Source organism: Ranitomeya variabilis, chromosome 7 (assembly GCF_051348905.1).
Source record: "Ranitomeya variabilis isolate aRanVar5 chromosome 7, aRanVar5.hap1, whole genome shotgun sequence".
Taxonomy (NCBI): Eukaryota; Metazoa; Chordata; class Amphibia; order Anura; family Dendrobatidae; genus Ranitomeya; species Ranitomeya variabilis.
The window spans coordinates 76,420,259-76,442,856 of record NC_135238.1 but is presented as its reverse complement, the minus strand read 5'-3'; the positions used below and the strand labels follow the sequence as shown (position 1 = coordinate 76,442,856).

The window sequence follows — 22,598 nt, the reverse complement described above, 5'->3', positions numbered from 1 at the left end:
CGAAAATGGAGCAAAGGACAAAGAAAAAGCTTCAAATTTGGTGTTCCAATGGTGTGGAGAGAGCCAAAAAATCATCATGATGACTGTTATTTCTGTGCAGTGCAAGTGCAAGGATTCAATAAGCATAAGAAACGAAAATGGGAGTAACATGGAATCTGCAAGAAGGCCTGTCCCTCATTGTGAAGATGTGCCTGTACCTGTGTTTACCATAAATAACAGTCATCATGATGATTTTTTGGCTCTCTCCACACCATTGGAACACCAAATTTGAAGCTTTTTCTTTGTCCTTTGCTCCATTTTCGTAATAATTCGATACATGCTTTGCACACTATGTGTGGTGCCCAAAACTTGTCTTGGTCCCCAAGCATAACCCCAAAATAGGCAAAATACACTTTTTTTTACGAAGTCTGTTATGTTTCTTCTATGTTTTGGCAGTGTGTATTCACCACAAATGTAACAGAATGAGTCTGGATCGTTAAGACAACTTCTTCTTGATGAGTTCATGCTTTTCACTGGAAAACAGACAACAACATAAAGTTAGTGCAAAAATCAAGCTATGAACAAACTTTTAGAACACTAATTAACACAAAACTATATTGAGAACTGCTCAGTTCAAGTACTAATCCAAAGAAATTAATGAGATGATGCGTCGCATTTACCAACAAGTGCTATAAATAAGATACCAAAAATCTCAAAAACGTGAGCCAATCTGGCAAAACTGATGACATATTCAGAATCAGCACCCCAAAAATACCCTAAATTCGATGAAATATCTTTGGCACCAAAAATGCTGTTGACCAGTGTAATTGACCCACACTTTTATGTTTAAAATTTGTAAAAATTTAACTGAGCAACAAAACTTTTTGGTTTGTAAGATTTATGCATCTGTTAATAAATCCTGCTCTTGTTTGAAGGCTCTAACTTATTTGCATCTTATTAAACCTGCTAAATCTGCAGGGGGTTGAATACTACTTGTAGGCACTGTATAGTAGGAGCACTTACATAGCCTCCTGTATACAGTATGAGCCCCCACATATCCTCCTGTTTACAGTATGAGACCCTACATAGCCCTACAGATCTGTATACATGCAAATATCCTATACACATATTAAAAAAAACCCAACAACAACACATACTCACCTGGCTCCCGTTCCCCCGTTGCTTAGCTTTGGTCCACTATCTCTCTGCACAGCAGACATGATGAAATGATATCATTCCGCCTGCTGTCTCACATGTTGATTGATAGAAGAAGCAGGTGACTCCGTCCTCCACCAATGTATTCACCACTGTCTGCATCCCGAGGATGCAGACAGCGGTGACATCAGGTGGCGGCAGTGGATGGATGGCGGGTGAAGGGATGATACAGCTTGTGGGCCACTGTTTCAGCCTTTCTACTGTCTCTGTGCACAGGCTGGACCTTAACAGTCAGAGGGTCACATGTGGCTCTTGGGCTGCAGTTTGCCCAGCTCTGCCAAAAATGATTATGTGAAATGTTTGACAAGGTGCTAATGCTGAGTGACATACATTATGGACATCTAAATAGGTCTATCTGCCACCAGCAACTGACTACAAACTAAAAAAAAACAGGTTCTGCCAATGACCACAAAAAGTGAAAAGAAGTAAAATATATATATTGATTACATGATATGATTAAAAATGGATCCCACAAGGCAAAGCTGGCATACACAGCAGAAGAGGGGAAAATGATAAATCCAGTGTCAATGGAGATGGGAACTAAGCAGCAAGACTGCAGCCTAAAAATGGACCAATAAGATGGGTAAGTGCCAGAGTCCAAGAAATTAACATAATGCATATCACCCACATAGTAATAAATAAATCTAAGTAAATATGGTAGCTACATATCCATACTGCCCTCTCCTGCTGGGAGTCCTCTAGCTTCTATACGGCTGATATGTATTAATATACTGTATATTAACTTCTTGGACTGCAATTTCCCTTATAATTGATGCATTAATATACTATGTATAGCATAAGCAACCTTTTTTTTTTTTACTGTTTCTAGTTTGGAATTTGGTGCTTTTAGCCATATATCCCCATTGACATAGTACTGGGCATTTTTCCTCTCCTGCTGTGTATGTCATCCTTGATCTGATCCATTTTAAATCATGTTATTGTAATTAATAAAACCTATGTAATTTTACATTGTACGACTTTGGTGGTTGTTGGCAGACATGTTTTCTAATTTGCAAGTTGAATTTCAGATCCGAATCGCTGGTTAACATACATTGTGGATTTTCTGTGCAGAGTGGAGGAGATTTTGAGAAATCTTAATAAATCGCAATGCTGCTATTGTAATATGCTGCAAATGTTCTGCATACAAATCCCCTGCGCATTTACCCCATGGGAACATATGGATAACAGCTTGATTAAGGAGGCTTGGACCCTACACAAAGCTTCTATAAAGGAGCGATGGGAGATGGAGCTGCCCAGAAGTGAAAAGTATATTCAACACTGGAGCAATAGTGACAATAGACAATTATTTTCATAACATTGGAGGATTTGTGATAGTGAGGCAGCCATGCTAGAATAGAAACATCGTGAACAGATCATTAAAGGGGTTGTCCACTACTTTATCATTGATGACTAGTGATGAGAGAATATACTCGTTACTCGAGATTTCCCGAGCATGCTCGGGGGTCCTCCGAGTATTTTTTAGTGCTCGGAGATTTAGTTTTTCTTGCCGCAGCTGAATGGTTTACATCTGTTAGCCAGCATAAGTACATGTGGGGGTTGCCTGGTTGCTAGGGAATCCCCACATGTAATCAAGCTGTAAATCAGATGTAAAACAGATGTAAATCATTCAGCTGCGGCAAGAAAAACTAAATCTCCGAGCACTAAAAAATACTCGGAGGACCCCCGAGCATGCTCGAGAAATCTCGAGTAACGAGTATATTCGCTCATCACTATTGATGACCTATCCTTAGGATATCTGATCAATATCTCATTGGTTGAGATCCGACACCTGGCACCCCCGCTGATCAGCCGCTCTCGTTATCTGTGGCTGCCGGACGGAAATACTCAATCTCCATCTTCTGATAGTGGCTGTGGCACATCTGCCTCCTAATGATTTGAATAAGATAGGTCATCAATGATAAAGTAGTGGATAACCTCTTTAAATGACAGAAAAAAAGACTTGTATTTTTTAAGATTACAACAGAAAGTTTAATTTCACCAAGAAACCAATATAAATGATAGCTGACAAATGCTAAAATGTATGCTTATCAAAGAAATCAATTTTCATACTTCTTTTCATTTTGAAGCCTCATTCAGATGTCATTTTTCTCTTATAGGAAATCTGTCAACAGGTTTTCGCTATGTAATCTGAGGACTACATGATTTAGGGATTATAACAATTCAAGATGTGTCACTTATCAGGCTGTGTGCAGTTTTTATTCTTACAATGAAGGTTTTATCATCTGGATATTATCATTGCTGTGTTTGGCTGCCTCCTGCCAAGTCATCTGACCACACCCCCTCCTCTGATAAGCAGCTCACTGTCAATAGACATTCATCATTCATCAATCATTATTGGCTCTCCTGAATGATATATCTAAAAACTCTGATTGTGTCACAAGTGCTGCACCCAGTGAGCTAAGTGATACATCGTTGGAATCAGGGTTTCTTTTCCTACATTGGGTTGCTTTGAGATAGGGTAGCAAAAACCTGGTGACAGATTCCCTTTAGGTGTTCTATCCATGTTTTTACAGATAGACCCCATACTACTATAATCTACAGAGCTGTTCATGCGTTCATGTTTTTTTTTTTTTTTTTTGCTGACCCAGAATCTGCAAAAACATCAAGGTGACACATTTGTTGTAATTAGAGCCATAGATCAAAATTACCCATACAAGTCTATGAATCTGTGTATAGTGACTGATAGCACACATTGACATCCGTGTTTAATCCCTGTGTTGTCCATGATGAACATTGTAATGGATGAAAGAAGATTTGCAATGTATTTTTTTTTTTCAGTAACAGAAAATCACTAATGAAACACAAATAGTAAAAACTGACACTGACCAAAAACTACTGAAAGTTGGACAAAAAAAAACTGCTGAAAATAAGGTACAAAACACTAAGAAGGTGCAAAAAGCTAAAGGTTTCCCATCATATCACAGGCAGCCCTTGTTTTATGAACATCCAACTTATGTACGGCCCTTAGTTACGAAGTCAGATGTTCAAAAAAATAATATTCATCTCACCGCCATACTCTTCGTCTGTTCCGTTTTTGGATACAAGAGAAATTGCTGACATCTGAAGCCTGACTTTTCAAGAAAATATCCTTTTTGACAATTAGTATTTTGTACAATTCCATTTGTATAACGCCTATATGATACCGTGTTTATTGTATAGAACATTAGATATAATTGCGGCTCTTTATAGCATTGTATTCTCATTGTATTCTCATTGTGATGTTTATTATAGAAATCACAAAAAGTATTCTTAATTTTTTTCCATTCTGATCTGTCATATCTTTTTCAAATCTTTGTGAAGCGAAATCCTGTCATTGTTCATAAAGTCTTTCTCAAGGGCACCTTGAAGACCTCGCTACATTTAGTAAAACAATTTCAGTACCTTTCTTACGGAAGGTTTTAAGATTTCACCTAATTTAAAGAAACCATTCTAGCACATCTTTCTTCTAATAAAACAGCACAGCCACATGCATTGCATGTTGTAATCCTTTTGTCCAAGTGAGATTCTAAAGATAAAAGAGAACTGCTGAAAGAGACATAAAAAATACATAACCATAAATTGGGATAAGGGAAAAATCTTAAAAAAGCGCTCAAGGTTTCTGCTCTTTGTACAAGGAGCTACATACATAGGAAAAACATGTATCTAAGCAGATTATAAAAATCTAATTTTATCTGTAATACTACAATATTATATAATATAAATTTCAAAACAATCATGATATTCACTAAATACAGTTAAGTAAGAAAGATACAAAAGACTAAAGCTTTCCTATTATTATACAGGCAATCCCGGCCTTACGAGCATCCACCTTACAGTTGACCCCTAGTTATGAACGTCGGATGTTAAAAACACAAAAACTAAAAAAAACTAATATACACCTCCCCACTGAGCTTTCCGTCTACTGGCTGGTCCTCTTCTTTTCACCGTCATGCGCGGCATCCCCGGAATCTTACTGTAGGCCAGTACTTCCAGCCATGTTGAGGTTGGTGTTCGCTGAGCATCATAAAGTCACGTTGTCATCGCAACTGTATGATGCACAGTGAACTCCAGTGCGGTGTGCCCAACGACGGAAAGAAAAAGACCAAATGGAAAAGAGCAGACGGCCAGAGAGGTGAGTACTGGTTAAAAAAACGTAGTGCTCCTCATCTCCAAGACTTTTGGCTGCAGCCAGACCCTGGAAGTTATTGTAAGTTGATGTTGTGACCTTATGATGCACAGTAACATCTGTGGCCTAAATGTGGCTGGAAGAGACTGGAGATGCGGTAGGCGATAGTGGAAAGAATTGGACTGGATGATGGTGGGCAGATAGCAGCATGGCAGCCAGAGTGGTCAGTGGTGAAGGAGTACAAATTTGTTGCTTTTTTTTAAGTCCCGTTCTAACTTATGTACATATTCAGGTTATGTACAAACCTGCAAACTCGTGGACTGCCTGTAGTCCCATAAACTCGACGGAGCCAAAAATACAAGTACAACTTTCAGCAAAATTCTCTATTTCTTCATGAAAAAATATTTTAAAACATCTTCACAGTCAGAGTGGAGAAAAAGACATATCTAGGACCGACGCGTTTCTGACTATCCGCTCCTTACTCATAGTTAGACTATAAGTAAGGTCCAGATGGTCAGATATGTATTTTTCTCCACTAACAAAGTGAACAACATTTTTTTTACATTTTTGCCTATGAGGAAATAAAGACTGGAATCTCACGTAATGCTGTGCTGGCGTTTTTTGGAACTTTCATTTCTGCTGAAAGTGAAAGTGGCCGTTTACAAACTGTGCTGAGCTGATGGATTGTTCTATTTTATATTGTGAATTATAGACTGTTCCAGATTCACACCTTTACTTAAAGAAAACAGTTCTAGTAGAGTAGTGAAGGATGTATTGTACACCCTTTGGCACATGCAATTAACATTTTTAGTGGAAATATCTAAAAATATGCTTTGCTAGTTACTCGACAAAAAAAAAACAATAATAGTGGTATTAGAATAAATGACTCCATCCAGACATCATTTAGCAATTATTTTCTTGCTATTTTTCACACCCAAAATGTATTCTTCCAAAAAGAATGCAACTTGTTAATAATTATTAGGCAATTTCCCAACAGCAGCCGTGATACCCAACAGAGAAGGCAGGAAACCATATTAGATAACCTAGTTTTCTTACTATATTTCATGTTACTAAGCAGACACACAATTAAATTGCAATCTGTAAATCAAACATTATTCTCTCTCTGCTGAACATCAATCCGAAAAAACATATTTACATGTGAAATATGCGCAGGCGAAAAACAATCAATGACGATTTAGTCACTCACGTTCATATCTTATTTATAACGAAAAGGAAGAGTATATGAAGGGCGATCGTACAATTTTACAATTTTGGGAGCAATCATTTCTGCTCAATTCACTGCATTTCCCAAATGACACATAAGATATAAAGTGGAAGGTTATCCATATTTTCTACATACATTAATGGGGGAAACATTCCAGTGGATGACCCTGTCTGACCGGCAGGTGTCCTGACCTGAGCGGAATGTCTCATGGGCATATATGAGCCAGTTATCGCAGCTCTGGAGACCTAGCGGTCAGGCAAGGTCTTCCAATCTGAGGGCGTCAGCATTTCATGGACATGCGGAAACAGCCTTAAGACAAAAATAAATAAATCATTGATTCTGCTCAATTTTTGCTGTATGGTTATACGTTTCCATTGCTCTTACTATTTTCCATGAAAAGGTCTTGATGATGCAAAGGATAACCATGGTTCTGAATTTCTAAGTTGCTTTTCATCATATTGGAGCAAAATACATTGGTGTAATATCCGACGTCCTTTGCAAACAAATCATTCTTACAGCGTTTCTGTGGAAGAGAAAAACAAATGTAATGTTTTTATATATCTATAGTGTATCCTATATACAGTTGTGCTGAAAAGTTTACATACCCCGGCAGAATTTTTGCTTTCTTGGCCTTTTTTTCAGAGAATGTGAATGACAACACCAAAACAGCCCAAGAATTTACAGGAACTGGAATCTTTTTGCCAAGAAGAGTGTGCAGCTTTACCATCTGAGAAAATAAAGAACCTCATCCACAACTACCACAAAAGACTTCAAGCTGTCATTGATGTTAGAGGCGGCAATACACGGTAGTAAGAAATGGGGTATGTCAACTTTTGATCAGGGTCATTTGGATGTTTTGGGTTGTCATTATGATTTAAAAAGAGAAAACACAGTAGTTTGACAATAAATGGCTTCACCCAGCCACTAACCATGAGTGGAGAAAAAAGTTTTGGTGTTATCATTCATATTCTCTGAAAAAAGGCCAAGAAAGCAAAAATTCTGCCGGGGTATGTAAACTTTTCAGCACAACTGTATGAGCTAGCAACTTGGATCAGGTACTATCCAAAACTGCAAATGAGAAGCTATTTTGCCAAAGATATATTATTACATTTTATCATAACTTTTTTCCGTCTATGTAGACTCTTCTCACCTAGACCACATGAACATACAAGAGGTAGGTGAGAATGTAGCTTGTCAAGCACTCATAAAATCAGACACAACCGGAGAGACAGGCTTTATGGAAGAAGAATCACAAAGTTTCCTTTAGCACCAAACAATGGTATAGTACAGTGGCTCAGTGGTTAGCACTAGGGTTCGGGGTTAAAATTCCACTAGGGGCAACATCTACAAGGAGACTGTATGTTCTATGTTTCCGTGGGTTTCCTCCAGATACTCCAGTTTCTTCCTACTCATCAAATACATACTGATAGGGAGTTTAGATTGTGAGCCCCAATAGGTACAGTGATGATTATGTCTATACGGTGCTGTGAAATCAATTGTGCTATAGAAGTGAATAAAATAAAACACAGTCATAATAAACATGCCAAAAAAAGTCTCAAGGGTCATTTTTAGTGGTATCTCAGCCAAGATTAGCCCACAACATTCCAGTCTACACCAGTCTGTGCTCACATATTTTATGAATCAATTAATTTTCCTTTTTTTTTAATACTCTTTTAGGTGGAAATATATGTGCCAGTGAATTCATTTCTACAGGTTCTCTGTGAATATCAGAGATAATCAGCCTACTATAATCCACTTCATTCTCCCAATCACTCACAGAATCATCCAGATGTTCATTGGCACACTTCAGATGGGCCTTCACATGTGCCTTCTTGAGCAGGGGGACCTTGTGGGCACTGCAGGATTTTAATCCTTTACGTCATAATCTGTTACCAATGGTTTTCTTGGTGACTGTGGTCATTAACAAGTTCCCCCCATGTAGTTTTAGGCTGATCTCTCACCTTCCTCACGATCAAGGATACCCCACAAGGGGAGATTTTGCATAGTGCCCCAGATCGATGTCGATTGACAGTCATTTTGTATTTCTTACATTGTCTTAATATTGAATCAACAGTTGTCTCCTTCTAACCCAGCGTCTTATGGTTTTGTAGCCCATTCCAGCTTTGTGCAGGTCTATGATTTGTCCCTGACATCCTTATAAAGCTCTTTGGTCTTGCCCATGTTGTAGAGGTTAGAGTCTGACTGATTAATAAAGGTGACTATGTAAGACAGCTGTCTTTAATGCAGGTATTGAGTTGATTAGGAGCGTCTAACTCTGTAGAAGCCAAAACTCTTAATGTTTGGTAGGGGATCAAATACTTTATATACTTTATACAATGTGAATTTCTGGATTTTATTTTTGATTTTCTATCTCTCAATGTTAAAATTAACCTACCCTTAAAATTATAGACTGGTCATGTCTTTGTCAGCAAGCGATCAAATACTTTATTTCCCCCACTGTAGCTCCAATGGCCAAAAAATTTAAATGCTATGGGTCTTTAAAAATGGCAACACGCCCTCCAAAAATATTTTTTTTCAAAGTTCTGATTTTCTTTTCAACAATAAAATATTTAAAATTTTGACATATTTGGTCACACCGTAACCTGATGAGGAGAATCATATTGTGATGTGATTTTTACAACACAATGTACGCCGTAAAAATAATTTCCAAAAACAATGTCAAAATTGTGTTTTTTTTCACAATTTCAGCATACTTTGGATTTCTTTCCGCTTTACAGTACACTATCTGATAAAATCAGTGATGTCATTCAAAAGTACTACTGATCCCACAAAAGCAAGCCCTTATATGTCTATGTGGACAGATAAATAAAAAAGACATGGCTCTTGGAAGAAGGGGAGGAAAAAATGAAAAAAAAAAAATAGAAATTAGTTGTGACAGGAAGTGGCTCAAAATGCCATGGGATGCAGGCGCTTGGGACATGACAAGTATTTTGCGCACCCACCTTCCCCTAATAGCACATTTAGATAAGCTGAAGCTCTGGATCAAGCATTCTTAGGAGCGCTAGCTTCCTGATTATCAACCTCTAAACCGGCCACCAATTATCTAACGAAAAAGTAACAATGTTCATTAGATGAAATTATTTTTACCACGTTTGAAAAATCGGCATTCTCAGTGCCCATACATATTAGACTGCCGACCAATCCCTCCAATAATTATAGACGTTAATCTAAACCTAGCCCTAATACAAACCCTTATCCTAGTCTTAATCTTAGTCCTAACCCTAGTCCTTTTCCTCATCCAAATCATAGTTTTAACCCTCATCCATTTATTAACCCTAATCCTAATCTCAGTCCTAACCCTCATCAGTCTTATTCTTAGCTCTAACCCTAAGCTTAGTACTAACACTAGGTAGGATTAGAAAAAGAATGTAGAAATGAAAAGTTCATAATAATATTAATTTATTTAAAAAAAAAAAATGTTTATTATAACTTGGGAAAGCTCACCCAGCAAGTCTGTGTCACCTCTCACAAAATTATAAGTGACAGAAGAGATAGGGCTAAATGAGAAGTCATAGAAAGAAGGGGGGAACTGTGGGAGAACAAACAATGGGGGAGCTGTGGGACATATAAAAAATGGGGAGCTGTGGAAGACATAGAAAAGGTTGAGAGAGATGTGGGAGGACATATAAATAACTAGGAAGCAGTGGGAGCATCCAACAGCTGCATTCAATTGCTGCTAATTCCGAATACTTTGCACATACCCTTAGGCTGAAGTCAGAGGCTATGGAAAGCACCGACAACCCTGCTGTACAGTGGAAGATGGGCGTGGAACCGTGTGAGGCAAACAATGCGGATCACCACATCCAATACATTCTATTGGTGAAATTTCTCTTGCTGATACTAGTGTCTCCGCAACAGAAATTGACATGCTGCAGTCTGGGAAGACGCGCAGCATGTCCGTCTCCGTGGGCGAGCCATGGGCTTCTCTAGCCACATAGTGGACATGGGATTTCTTGAAATCCCATCCACTATGCTGTAACATCTGGATGCTGCGAGTTAGATGCTGCACAAGTATGCAGCGTCCAACCTGAAGCATTTATTGATCATCTGCACATATCCTTAGGCTCAGGAAAGTATGCAGCGTCCAACCTGAAGCATTTATTGATCATCTGCACATTGCAGGAATGTCAGTAGGGAGTTTTGTGTGACCTCATACTGCCAGAATGTCTTTGCCCACACATTGCTTCAGCCCACTGCACCTTAAAATAGCAACTGTCACCAATGAACTGAACTTTCCTCACTCATTAACTAAACCAGGAAGTGGTTGGGTTTTACTGGTCCTATCCCCTCCCACTTTGGGATGGACCAATCACCAACTGTCTCCTTTCTTTTTCTGCCCCAGCAGTCGGTTGCTGGGCTAACTTTACCTTTCACCTACTTAACTTCAGTCACTACTTTCTCACAGTGTGCACTGAACTTCACATATCTAATGTGCTCACAACTGAATCTTTCCCATTTCTAACTTAATCCCTAAGTCCTATGCTATGCCTTATACGCTGAACCTAATCCTATACTTTCCCTATACACTATACATAAATAACATTACACATTAATCACATTACATTACAGTATTACCGCATTACTTAGCGCCTATAGAACTCTGTGCAGATTCACATATCCCATTACTCATACAATACAATAAAACCATCTCATAGCCCCTATTTTAAGACAGTTCTTACAGACGTTGTGTTTAGGGGCAGAGGTGTATGACAATCCCTGTAACACCTTTATAGGTGGATGAGACCCGGTTGGCTATGGTGGAGGGATTCTCTTTCATTGCTGAGGCGACCATTTCAAGGGAGAGAGAACTGCGCATGCTCGGCCATCAGTAAGAGGATTACACGGACGGACATAGAAGCCAGTAACGCTAACGCTAGGGGGCGCTATATTACACTTCAAAGATACAGAACATTTGAGTGGGGCATCATTTTTAATAGGTATAAATTACAAAAGTGTTTATTTCCTTGATCACTTCAGCATTAGCTATATATAATATGGTGGCACAACCCCTTTAAGTACATCCGTTATTATAGATAGAGAATAACAAAATACTAATACGACATACTCTAATTACTATACTTACCATTTTTCCTACGATAAAAAATAACAACTGATGAGACAGTGAGTAGCCGGAGCAGCCTTTTTGATCCATCATCTTCTTGCAAGGCGAAGTTACAACACAAGGCTCCTTGTCATCTATGCTTCAGTACAAAAAAAAGGTTTAATAATGATATATATATAAATATATATATTTATTTAAATAAATTAACATTTGCGAAATTCCACCAAGAATGAAAGAACCAAATCTTATCTATGTGTTGCATATTTGACATCACTTCCAGCATTGGGCACAGTGCTCCCTGCTGGTCCGGTTAATGAGCTCACTTTGAAATAAATCAATTCTAAATTAAAAACTATGCATTTCATTCATTTTCTTTTTTTCTGAAGCCGTTTGTTGTACTTTATTGCACTGCCGCCTTCTCACCTCTATTAAATCTGTTAGACTTACATGAAAGTGAATGAATCAATATTTGTAGTGCTATTAGCGCCTGTTCAACTTTGACTATTTAACGTAATGTGTGCACTGAGTCATCACGCCATGCTGAGTATTAAAAGGAATCTGTCAGCAGGTTTTGGCTAACTTATCTGAGAGCAGCTTGATATAGGGGCAGAAACCTTGATTCCATCGAGGTATCACTTACTTTACTGGTTGAAGCAGATCTGCTGCAGATCTACCATTTCTTTGAATATTGAGCTCTGTATAGCCCCGCCCCCACCACTGATTGGCAGATTTCTGTGTACACTGTGCATAGGCAGTATGCTACCAATCAACAGGGGGGGCGGGGTTGGGCTACATGTGATAACCTCCTGCTGATAAAACAATGATTTTATAAAAATTGCACTAAGCAGACCAGTAAGTGATACATCACTGGAATCAGAGTGTCTCCCTACATTATGCTGCTCTCACATTAAGTAGCAAAAATCTAGTGACAGATTCCCTTTAAATATTGATGGTGGTCTTTCCTTATAATGATCCTACATTACAATATGCTCAACTTATCTTGGTATGTACTAGTGTTAAAAAGTGCAGATCTGTGTGAATCAGCATGCGCATCTTACTAGTACCATGCAGGGCATCATTTGGGCACAGGACGGTAACCTGAGCAAAGAACAGTAAAGAATCAAATGAAAAGCCCATATTCTTGAGTTTGTTAGGATTTTTAATCACCAGTAAACTGCACACAGGTACAGAGCTAGAATGATTTTTAAAGTGGCTTAGTCCCCAACATCGCCTTATAGCTAATGTAAAATGCATTTTGGGGGTGACAGACTCCCTTTAAATAGGGTAACAAACTCATTATTTTTATTCTCGTATTTATTGGAGGTAGAACTGTGATCAACACTCATAATCCCACTGACAACAATGCTTTTTATTAATATTCACAAATCTTTATGACACAAGAGTCCATATAGGTTCATATAAGACCTAATTCTGATTGTCCCATTTATGCATTAAAGTTGTACTAATATCATGACTATACATCAGCTTACTTACAGGCTTCCCAAAAGAGAGGAAATACATTCATCACTGAATTGTTCTGTTAGGCACAAAGATGTATCAGGTATCGACTCTCTGTAGACAAGTCCTGGTGTAGTCTGGTTCCAGGATGTGGGGAGAATCCAGAAATTATCTCCCAAAAGATCCTGGAATTCTGGAATTAGGAGAAAATGCAGTTGGTTTTGATACAAACAAACCAAACTGTTCGATAAGTATCATCTTATTAAGCAAATCTTTAATCGTTTATGTGATATTACAGATGTAGCCATTCCTAATCTAATGCACAGGAAAGATATTGTTACTCCTAATGGTGGCGCACGTGGTTCGTGGACCCACTGTGCCGCAGATCGGACTTACCCTGGAGGGGTGTGACTAAGCCACTACCTCAGTGTTCACTGGAGTATCTAGTGGTGAAGTCAGGCTTGTGTGGCAGGCAGCTGCCAGGTGCCACTCCAGGGCGACATCAGGCAGTAGCAACTGACCCTAAAGGTCTAAGCCGTTTACTCAGATTTCTAGACAGGGCAGGATGGCCACTAGCACAGGTTCAGACTATGTGGACAGAACGGCCACTTGGGACAGGTACAGACTATGCAGACACCGGATAGAAGACGGGATACCCCAAGGGACAGGATTACACTGTGAGGTCTCTGGATAGCAGACGAACTGGTCTCAGAAAACAGTTCAGGAACTGCCGATGTGGTCTCAGGGTAAGGACACTGCCAGAGTGGACACGTGAACAAAGACTAACTATACTGGACCAACGGGAAACATGATACAGGAAATGTTAACAGACTAGGGACGGTGGACTTAGCAACATACAGTTCCACACACTAAATCAAATAACAGTAACAATAGCGGTTGCTCAGGCACCTCCCTATTGGGGAGTTTGCATTTTATACAAGATGCCTCCCAGCTATTGGTTGGGAGACACCTTGCAGGTGAACACATTATACTAAATGCTTCTCAGCAACAAGCTGAGGGCATTTAGGAAAATGTGCCGTCCCTTTAAAAGCAGGGAAGTGTGTGCACATGCCCACTAGGAGAACCACTGGCAGCAGTGGCATGCATTGAGTAGGTGTTTTAAACTGTTATCTTACAAATAAATATGTAGAAATGTGTCCTGGCCCCAGTGTTTTTCAACATTTTAAAAGAAGAGCTACATAATGGAACTGAAGGTAAACCAATTAAATTTGCAGATGATGCAAGCTAGGAGGGATAGCTAACACTAGAGAAGACAGAGAAAAGTTTCAGAAGGATCTAGATAGAATAGGCAGGAGCTAATAGGATGGTATTTAACAGGGAGAGATTCAAGATTCTACATTTGGGCAAGAATAATGAAAATGACATCAATAGAATGGGAGGAATAGCACCAAGCAACAGCATGTTTGAAAAAGAATTTGGTTTACTAATAGATCACAGACTACACATGAGTCAAAATTGTGATGCAGCAGCAAAAAAAGGGTTCTGAGATGCATTAAGTGAAGCATAGAGTCCAGATCACGTGAAGTAATTATCCCCCTCTACTCCTCTTGGTCAGGCGTCATCTGAAACACTGTGTCCAGTTCTGGGCACCACATTTATAAAAAGACGTAGAGAAACTGGAGCAAGTTCAGATAGAGCTACCAGGATGGTGAGTGGACGGCAAACTATGTCCTATGAGGAAAGGTTAAAGGATTTGGTAATATTTAGCTTGCAAAAAGAAGGCTAAAGGTACCTTCACACGAAGCGACGCTGCAGCGATAGCGACAACGATGCCGATCGCTGCAGCGTCGCTGTTTGATCGCTGGGGAGCTGTCACACAGTCAGCTCTCCAGCGACCAACGATGCCGAGGTCCCCGGGTAACCAGGGTAAACATTGGGTTGCTAAGCGCAGGGCCGCGCTTAGTAACCCGATGTTTACCCTGGTTACCAGCGTAAAAGTAAAAAAACAAACAGTACATACTCACCTGCGCGTCCCCCAGCGTCTGCTTCCTGACACTGACTGAGCTCCAGCCCTAACAGCACAGCGGTGACGTCACCGCTGTGCTTTCACTTTCACTTTAGGGCCGGCGCTCAGTAAGTGTCAGGAAGCAGACGCTGGGGGACGCGCAGGTGAGTATGTACTGTTTGTTTTTTTTACTTTTACGCTGGTAACCAGGGTAAACATCGGGTTACTAAGCGCGGTCCTGCGCTTGGTAACCCGATGTTTACCCTGGTTACCAGTGTAAAACATCGCTGGTATCGTTGCTTTTGCTTTCAAACACAACGATACACGGCGATCGGACGACCAAATAAAGTTCTGGACTTTATTCAGCGACCAGCGACATCACAGCAGGATCCTGATCGCTGCTGCGTGTCAAACTAAACGATATCGCTAGCGAGGACGCTGCAACGTCACGGATCGCTAGCGATATCGTTACAAAGTCGTTTCGTGTGAAGGTACCTTAACCCCTTAGTGACAGAGCCAATTTGGTACTTAATGACCGAGCCAATTTTTACAATTCTGACCAGTGTCACTTTAAGAGGTTATAACTCTGGAACGCTTTATCGGATCCCACTGATTCTGAGATTGTTTTTTCGTGACATATTGTACTTCAAGTTAGTGGTAACATTTCTTCGATATTACTTGCGATTATTTATGAAAAAAATGGAAATATGGCGAAAATTTTTAAAATTTTGCAATTTTCAAACTTTGTATTTTTATGCCCTTAAATCAGAGAGATATGTCACAAAAAATAGTTAATAAATAACATTTCCCACATGTCTACTTTACATTAGTACAATTTTGGAAACAATTTTTTTTTTTTGTTAGGGAGTTATAAGGGTTAAAAGTTGACCAGCAATTTCTCATTTTTACAACACCATTTTTTTTTAGGGACCACATCTCATTTGAAGTCATTTTGAGGGGTCTATATGATAGAAAATAACCAAGTGTGACACCATTCTAAAAACTGCACCCCTCAAGCTGCTCAAAACCACATTCAAGAAGTTTATTAACCCTTTATGTACTTCACAGGAACTGAAACAATGTGGAAGAAAAAAATGAACATTTAACTTTTTTTTGCAAACATTTTACTTCAGAACCATTTTTTTTAATTTTCACAAGTGTAAAAACAGAAATTTAACCACAAATTTTGTTGTGCAATTTTTCCTGAGTACGCCGATACCCCATATGTGGAGGTAAACCACTGTTTGGGCGCACCGCAGAGCTTGGAAGTGAAGGAGCACCGTTTGACTGTTTCAATGCAGAATTGGCTGGAATTGAGATCAGACGCCATGTCGCGTTTCGGGAGCCCCTAATGTGCCTAAACAGTGGAAACCCCCCACAAGTGATACCATTTTGGAAACTAGACCCCTTAAGGAACTTATCTAGATATTCGGTGAGCACTTTGAACCCCCAAGTGCTTCACAGAAGTTTATAACGTAAAGCCGTGAAAATAAAAAATCGCATTTTTTCTACAAAAATGATCTTTTTGCCCCCAAATTTTTATTTTCACAAGGGTAACAGGAGAAATTAGACCACAAAAGTTGTTGTGCAATTTCTCCTGAGTACGTCAATACCCCATATGTGGGGGTAAACCACTGTTTGGGCGCACCGCAGAGCTTGGAAGAGAAAGAGTGTCGTTTTACTTTTTCAATGTAGAATTGGCTGGAATTGAGATCGGACGCCATGTCACGTTTGGAGAGCCGCTGATGTGCCTAAACAGTGGAGACCCCCCACAAATGACACCCTTTTGGAAACTAGACCCCTTAAGGAACTTATCTGGATGTGTGGTGAGCACTTTAAACCCCCAGGTGCTTCACAGAAGTTTATAACGTAGAGCCGTGAAAATAAAAAAATCAAATTTTTTCTACAAAAATGATCTTTTTGCCTCCAAATTTTTATTTTACCAAGGGTAACAGGAGAAAATGGACACCAGAAGTTGTTGTACAATTTGTCTTGAGTACGCCGACACCCCGTATGTGGGGGTAAACCACTGTTTGGGTGCATGGCTGAGCTCGGAAGCAAAGGAGCACCATTTGACTTTTCAATGCAAAATTGACTGGAATTGAGATCGGACGCCATGTCGCGTTTGGAGAGCCCCTGATGTGCCTAAACAGTAGAAACCCCCCAAAAGTGACCCCATTTTGGAAACTAGACCCCCCATGGAACTTATCTAGATGTGTAGTGAGAACTTTGAATGCCCAAGTGCATCACAGAAGTTTATAATGCAGAGTCGTGAAAATAAAAAATATTTTTTTTTAACAATAAAGATTTTTTAGCCCCCAAGTTTTTATTTTCACAAGGGTAACAAGAGAAATTGGACCCCAAAAGTTGTTGTCCAATTTGTCCTGAGTATGCTGGTACCCCATATGTGGGGGTAAACCACTGCTTGGGCGCACGGCAGAGCTCGGAAGGGAAGGAGCGCCATTTTGGAATGCAGACTTTGATAGAATTGTCTGCGGGCGTTATGTTGCGTTTGCAGACCTCTAATGTACCTAAACAGTAGAAACTCCCAACAAGTGACCCCATTTTGGAAAATAGACCCCCCAAGGAACTTATCTAGATATGTGGTGAGAACTTTGAATGCCCAAGTGCTTCACAGAAGTTTATAATGCATAGTAGTGAAAATAAAAAATATTTTTTTTCCCACAAAAGATTTTTTTAGCCCCCAAATTTTTATTTTCACAAGGGTAACAAGAGAAATTGGACCCCAAATGTTGTTGTCCAATTTGTCCTGAGTATGCTGGTACCCAATATGTGGGGGTAAACCACTGTTTGGGCGCACGGCAGAGCTCGGAAGAGAAGGAGCGCCATTTTGGAATTCAGACTTTGATAGAATTGTCTGCGGGTGTTATGTTGCGTTTGCAGAGCCCCTGATGTACCTAAACAGTAGAAACCCCCCACAAGTGACCAAATTTTGGAAACTAGACCCCCTAAGGAACTTATTTAGATATGTGGTGAGAACTTTGAATGCTCAAGTGCTTCACAGAAGTTTATAATGCAGAGTAGTGAAAATAAAAAATATTTTTTTTTCCCACAAAAGATTTTTTTAGCCCCCAAGTTTTTATTTTCACAAGGGTAACAGGAGAAATTGGACCCCAAAAGTTGTTGTCCAATTTATCCCGAGTACGCTGATGCCCCATATGTGGGGGTAAACCACTGTTTGGACGCACGGCAGAGCTCAGAAGGGAGGGAGCACCATTTGACTTTTTTAGCGCAAAATTAGCTGTTGTGTTTGGAGACCCCCCTGATGTACCTAAACAGTGGAAACCCCCAAATTATAACTCCAACCCTAACTCCAACACACCCCTAACCCTAATCTTAACCCGATCTATAATCCTAATCACAACCCTAACGATAATCACAACCCTAACCCCAAAACAGCCCTAATCTCAACCCTAACCATAACCCTAATCAAAACCCTAAATCCAACACACCCCTAACCCTAATCCCAAACGTAACCCTAATCCCAACCCTAATCCAAACCCTAATCCCAACTCTAACCCTAACTTTAGCCCCAACCCTAACCCTAACTTTAGCCCCAACCCTAACCATAACTTTAGCCCCGTCGTCACAAAAAAAGTTCAATGTAACCTTTTTTTTGTACGTCGCGTCCGCCATTTCCGCGCATGCGTGGCCGTAACTCTGCCCCCTCCTCCCCAGGACATAGACTGGGCAGCGGATGCGTTGAAAAACTGCATCCGCTGCCCACGTTGTGCACAATTTTCACAACGTGCGTCGGTACGTCGGACCGACGCATTGCGACCGCCCCATACCGACGCAAGTGTGATAGAAGCCTAAGGCTACTTTCACACTAGCGTCGTACTCGGCCCATCGCAGTGTGCCGGGCCGACGTACCGACGCTAGCGTTGTAAGCGCCACACAACGGGTGCAGCGGATGCTGTTTTTTCAACGCATCCGCTGCCCCATTGTGAGGGGAGGCGGGGGCGGAGTTCCGGCCGCGCATGCGCGGTCGGAAATGGCGGACACGTCGCACAAAAAAGTTACATGTAGCTTTTTTTGTGCCGACGGTCCGCCAAAGCACGACGCATCCGTCGCACGACGGATGCGACATGTGGCAATCTGTCGCAATGCGTCGCTAATGCAAGCCAATGGAGAAAAAACGCATCCTGCAAGCACTTTTGCAGGATGCGTTTTTTCTCCGACGCATTGCGACGGAGGCCAAAAAACGCTAGTGTGAAAGTAGCCTAACCCTAACCCTAGCCCTAACCCTAAATTTAGCCCCAACCCTAGCCCTAACCCTAACCCTAACTCTAGCCCTAACCCTAACCCTAACTCTAACCCTAACCCTAACTCTAACCCTAACCCTAACTCTAACCCTAACCCTAACCCTAATTTTAGCCCCAACTCGTCTTCTCCTGCCGGCCGGCAGATGGCAGCAGAAAAAGCCGGCTGGCAGGAGAAGACAGAAGAGGACCCAGGGACACCGGGTGAGTATGTTAGGGTCCCCGAATCCCCCTATTTCTCTGTCCTCTGATGTGTGATCACATCAGAGGACAGAGAAATACAGATCGCTTTTTTTTTTTTTTTTGCGGTCGCCGGTAACCTGTTAATTACCGGCGATCGCAAAACAGGGGTCGGTGCAAACCGACCCCGATCATGTTCTTTGGGGTCTCGGCTACCCCCGGCAGCCGAGACCCCAAAGAACATCCGGGTGCCGGGCGGCGGGCGCACTGCGCGTGCGCCCGCCATTTTTTCCCGGAAAAAAGATGGCGGCGCCCATGGGGACCCACGAGGAGCACCGGGGGAGGTAGGTAAGTATCGGGGGGCTATTGGGGGCCATCGGGGACCCTATTTCTCTGTCCTCCGATGTGCGATCACATCGGAGGACAGAGAAATTAAACGGCACATCGCGTTTTTTTTTTTTGTTGCGACCGCCGGTAAACGGTTAATTACCGGCGATCGCAACTCGGGGGTCGGTAAAAAAACCCCGAATCATGTTCTCTGGGGTCTCGGCTACCCTCGGCAACCGAGACCCCAGAGAAAATCCGACTCTGGGGGGTGCTATTCACTTTTTCCACAGTGCCGTTAATTAACGGCGCTGTGGTTTAAGTACCCTTAGCGGCCGCCGTTAAAAGGCGTATCGGCGGTCGTTAAGGGGTTAAGAGGAGAATTAATAGCAGTCAAATTTCTGAAGGGATGTCACAGTGTAGCGGGATCATCATTATTGTCATTTGCACATGGAAACACGAGAAGCAATGGAATGAAAGTGAAAGAGAAAAGATCCAGATTAGATATTAGAAAAAACTTTTTGACAGTGTGGGTGATCAATGAGTGGAACAGGCTGCCACGAGAGAGGTGGTGAGTTCTCATTCAATGGAAGTCTTCAAACATAGTCTGAGCAGACATCTGTCTGAGATGGTTTAGTGAATCCTGCATTGAGCAGGGGGTTGGACACGATGACCCTGGAGGTCCCTTCCAACGCTAACATTCTATGATTCTATGATTTGTGAATTAGATTTTGTACAATCTAACAATATTAGTTAAGTGCATGTGCACACCTAAACCTGGCAATCACTTACAGAGGAGGAATGTCTTTAAAAATGAAGGAGACTGATTTTGCGCATAACCCCTGACAAAGGAGACCGTGCTTCTCTTAAACACATAAGAGTTTGTTGTGATGTCACGATCGGCAACCTGCAGCTTTATTTTTGAAAGCTTGACACATTGGATAGTTGCCAATGTCTGGGGCACTACCCACAAATACTCCTGCCTTGTGATTTAGGAACATATAGAATCAGCAAGTGATATATAGTATTAACTTTTATGGAAACGTTGAATTTACAGATCTACAACATATTGGCTCATTTATATTAATGATTAAATGCTGAATGCTTTTATATTGCTCAGCTGTATGTATTTTATCACTACGTGCAAATAGATAATAAAATGGTTTAGATCTGTATTTTATCCTGTGGTGAATCTGGAATTACTTTTCTGGCACAGGCGGTTCAATAAGGTTTTTATTTTAGTAGTGCTAGTGGTTAAAGGCCCCGTCTCACATAGCGAGATCGCTAGCGAGATCGCTGCTGAGTCACAAGTTTTGTGACGCAACAGCGACCTCCATAGCGATCTCGCTATGTGTGACACGTACCAGCGATCAGGCCCCTGCTGCGAGATCGCTGGTCGTGTCGGAATGGCCTGGACCTTTTTTTGGTCGTTGAGGCCCCGCTGACATTGCTGAATCGGTGTGTGTGACACCGATCCAGCGATGTCTTCACTGGTAACCAGGGTAAACATCGGGTTACTAAGCGCAGGGCCGCGCTTAGTAACCCGATGTTTACCCTGGTTACCAGCGTAAATGTAAAAAAAAAAAAACAATACATACTCGCCTTCTGATGTCCGTCAGGTCCCTTGCCGTCTGCTTCCTGCTCTCACTGACTGCCGGCCGTACAGTGAGAAGTGAGAGCACAGCAGTGACGTCACCGCTGCGCTCTGCTCTCAGTGTACGGCGGCTCAGTCAGTCAGAGCAGGAAGCAGACGGCAAGGGACCTGGACACCGAAAGGCGAGTATGTACTGTTTGTTTTTTTTGGTAACCAGGGTAAACATCGGGTTACTAAGCGCGGCCCTGCGCTTAGTAACCCGATGTTTACCCTGGTTACCCGGGTGCTGCAGGGGGACTTCGGCATCGTTGAAGACAGTTTCAACGATGCCGAACTCGTTCCCCTGATCGTTGGTCGCTGGGGAGAGCGGTCTGTGTGACAGCTCCCCAGCGACCACACAGCGACTTACCAACGATCACGGCCAGGTCGTATCGCTGGTCGTGATCGTTGGTAAATCGCTAAGTGAGACGGGGCCTTAGTCTACAACTCTCTCCATAGCTTTCTTTCATCCATGTTCAGTGTAGTACACACGATGATAACAAACAGCACAGTGACTACTTTTAACCCTAAAAAATAGGCAGAATGACTGATTACAAATTTGTAGACACCTGTGGTGCTAGATATAGGGCACACCTTAGTTTAACATGTCTTTATGGTCCAATAATTTCTAATCTTTTATAGGGGTACCATCATTTTTCATTAGGTTTTTTTTTTTTGCTTTGTTTTTTACTTTTTTAGCTTGAACCACAATTCAAAAATAATGTCTGTTGGTCATTAATTCATTTTCAGTACAATTAAATAGAAATTTTATTTTGTCAGTCTCAAGTTCTCAGTGATCGTTGTGAACTTTTTTTAACGTTATTTGTTATTTTCCTTGTTTAATGAGATTTGAGATTAAAATAATTTGGGAAATGAGTTATAATGTCAATTCGAATTAGGTTGGGCTTTGAAATATGGACCATTTGTTAAAATGTTCAAGAGCTTTGCTATTTCTGGCATGTGACAATCAAATCTTTTCTAATGTGTATTTAAGTTTCAGCTCATTGGTCCATTTTAGGATGTAAGAGGAATCTGTATCTTTTCGATGTCTTGCATTGATGATTTTGGCGGCCTTGATAAAATGAGCAATTATGGAGTTTTTATTTATGAATTCGTGTTGAGTATC

The 22,598-nt window shown here is 41.0% G+C and overlaps 1 protein-coding gene across 1 annotated transcript in view; it reads right to left on the bottom strand.

Annotated features, from left to right (window-relative positions):
- Window positions 1-22,598, bottom strand: part of C7H16orf89 (chromosome 7 C16orf89 homolog) — a 69,393-nt gene that overhangs the window by 17,258 nt on the left and 29,537 nt on the right. Inside the window, exons 3-5 of the mRNA XM_077273582.1 lie at window positions 13,123-13,279; window positions 11,650-11,767; window positions 6,930-7,068 (exon numbers count right to left, since the gene is read on the bottom strand). Of these exons, the coding sequence (XP_077129697.1) occupies window positions 6,930-7,068; window positions 11,650-11,767; window positions 13,123-13,279 (414 nt within the window). The remainder of the gene's footprint in view (window positions 1-6,929; window positions 7,069-11,649; window positions 11,768-13,122; window positions 13,280-22,598) is intronic.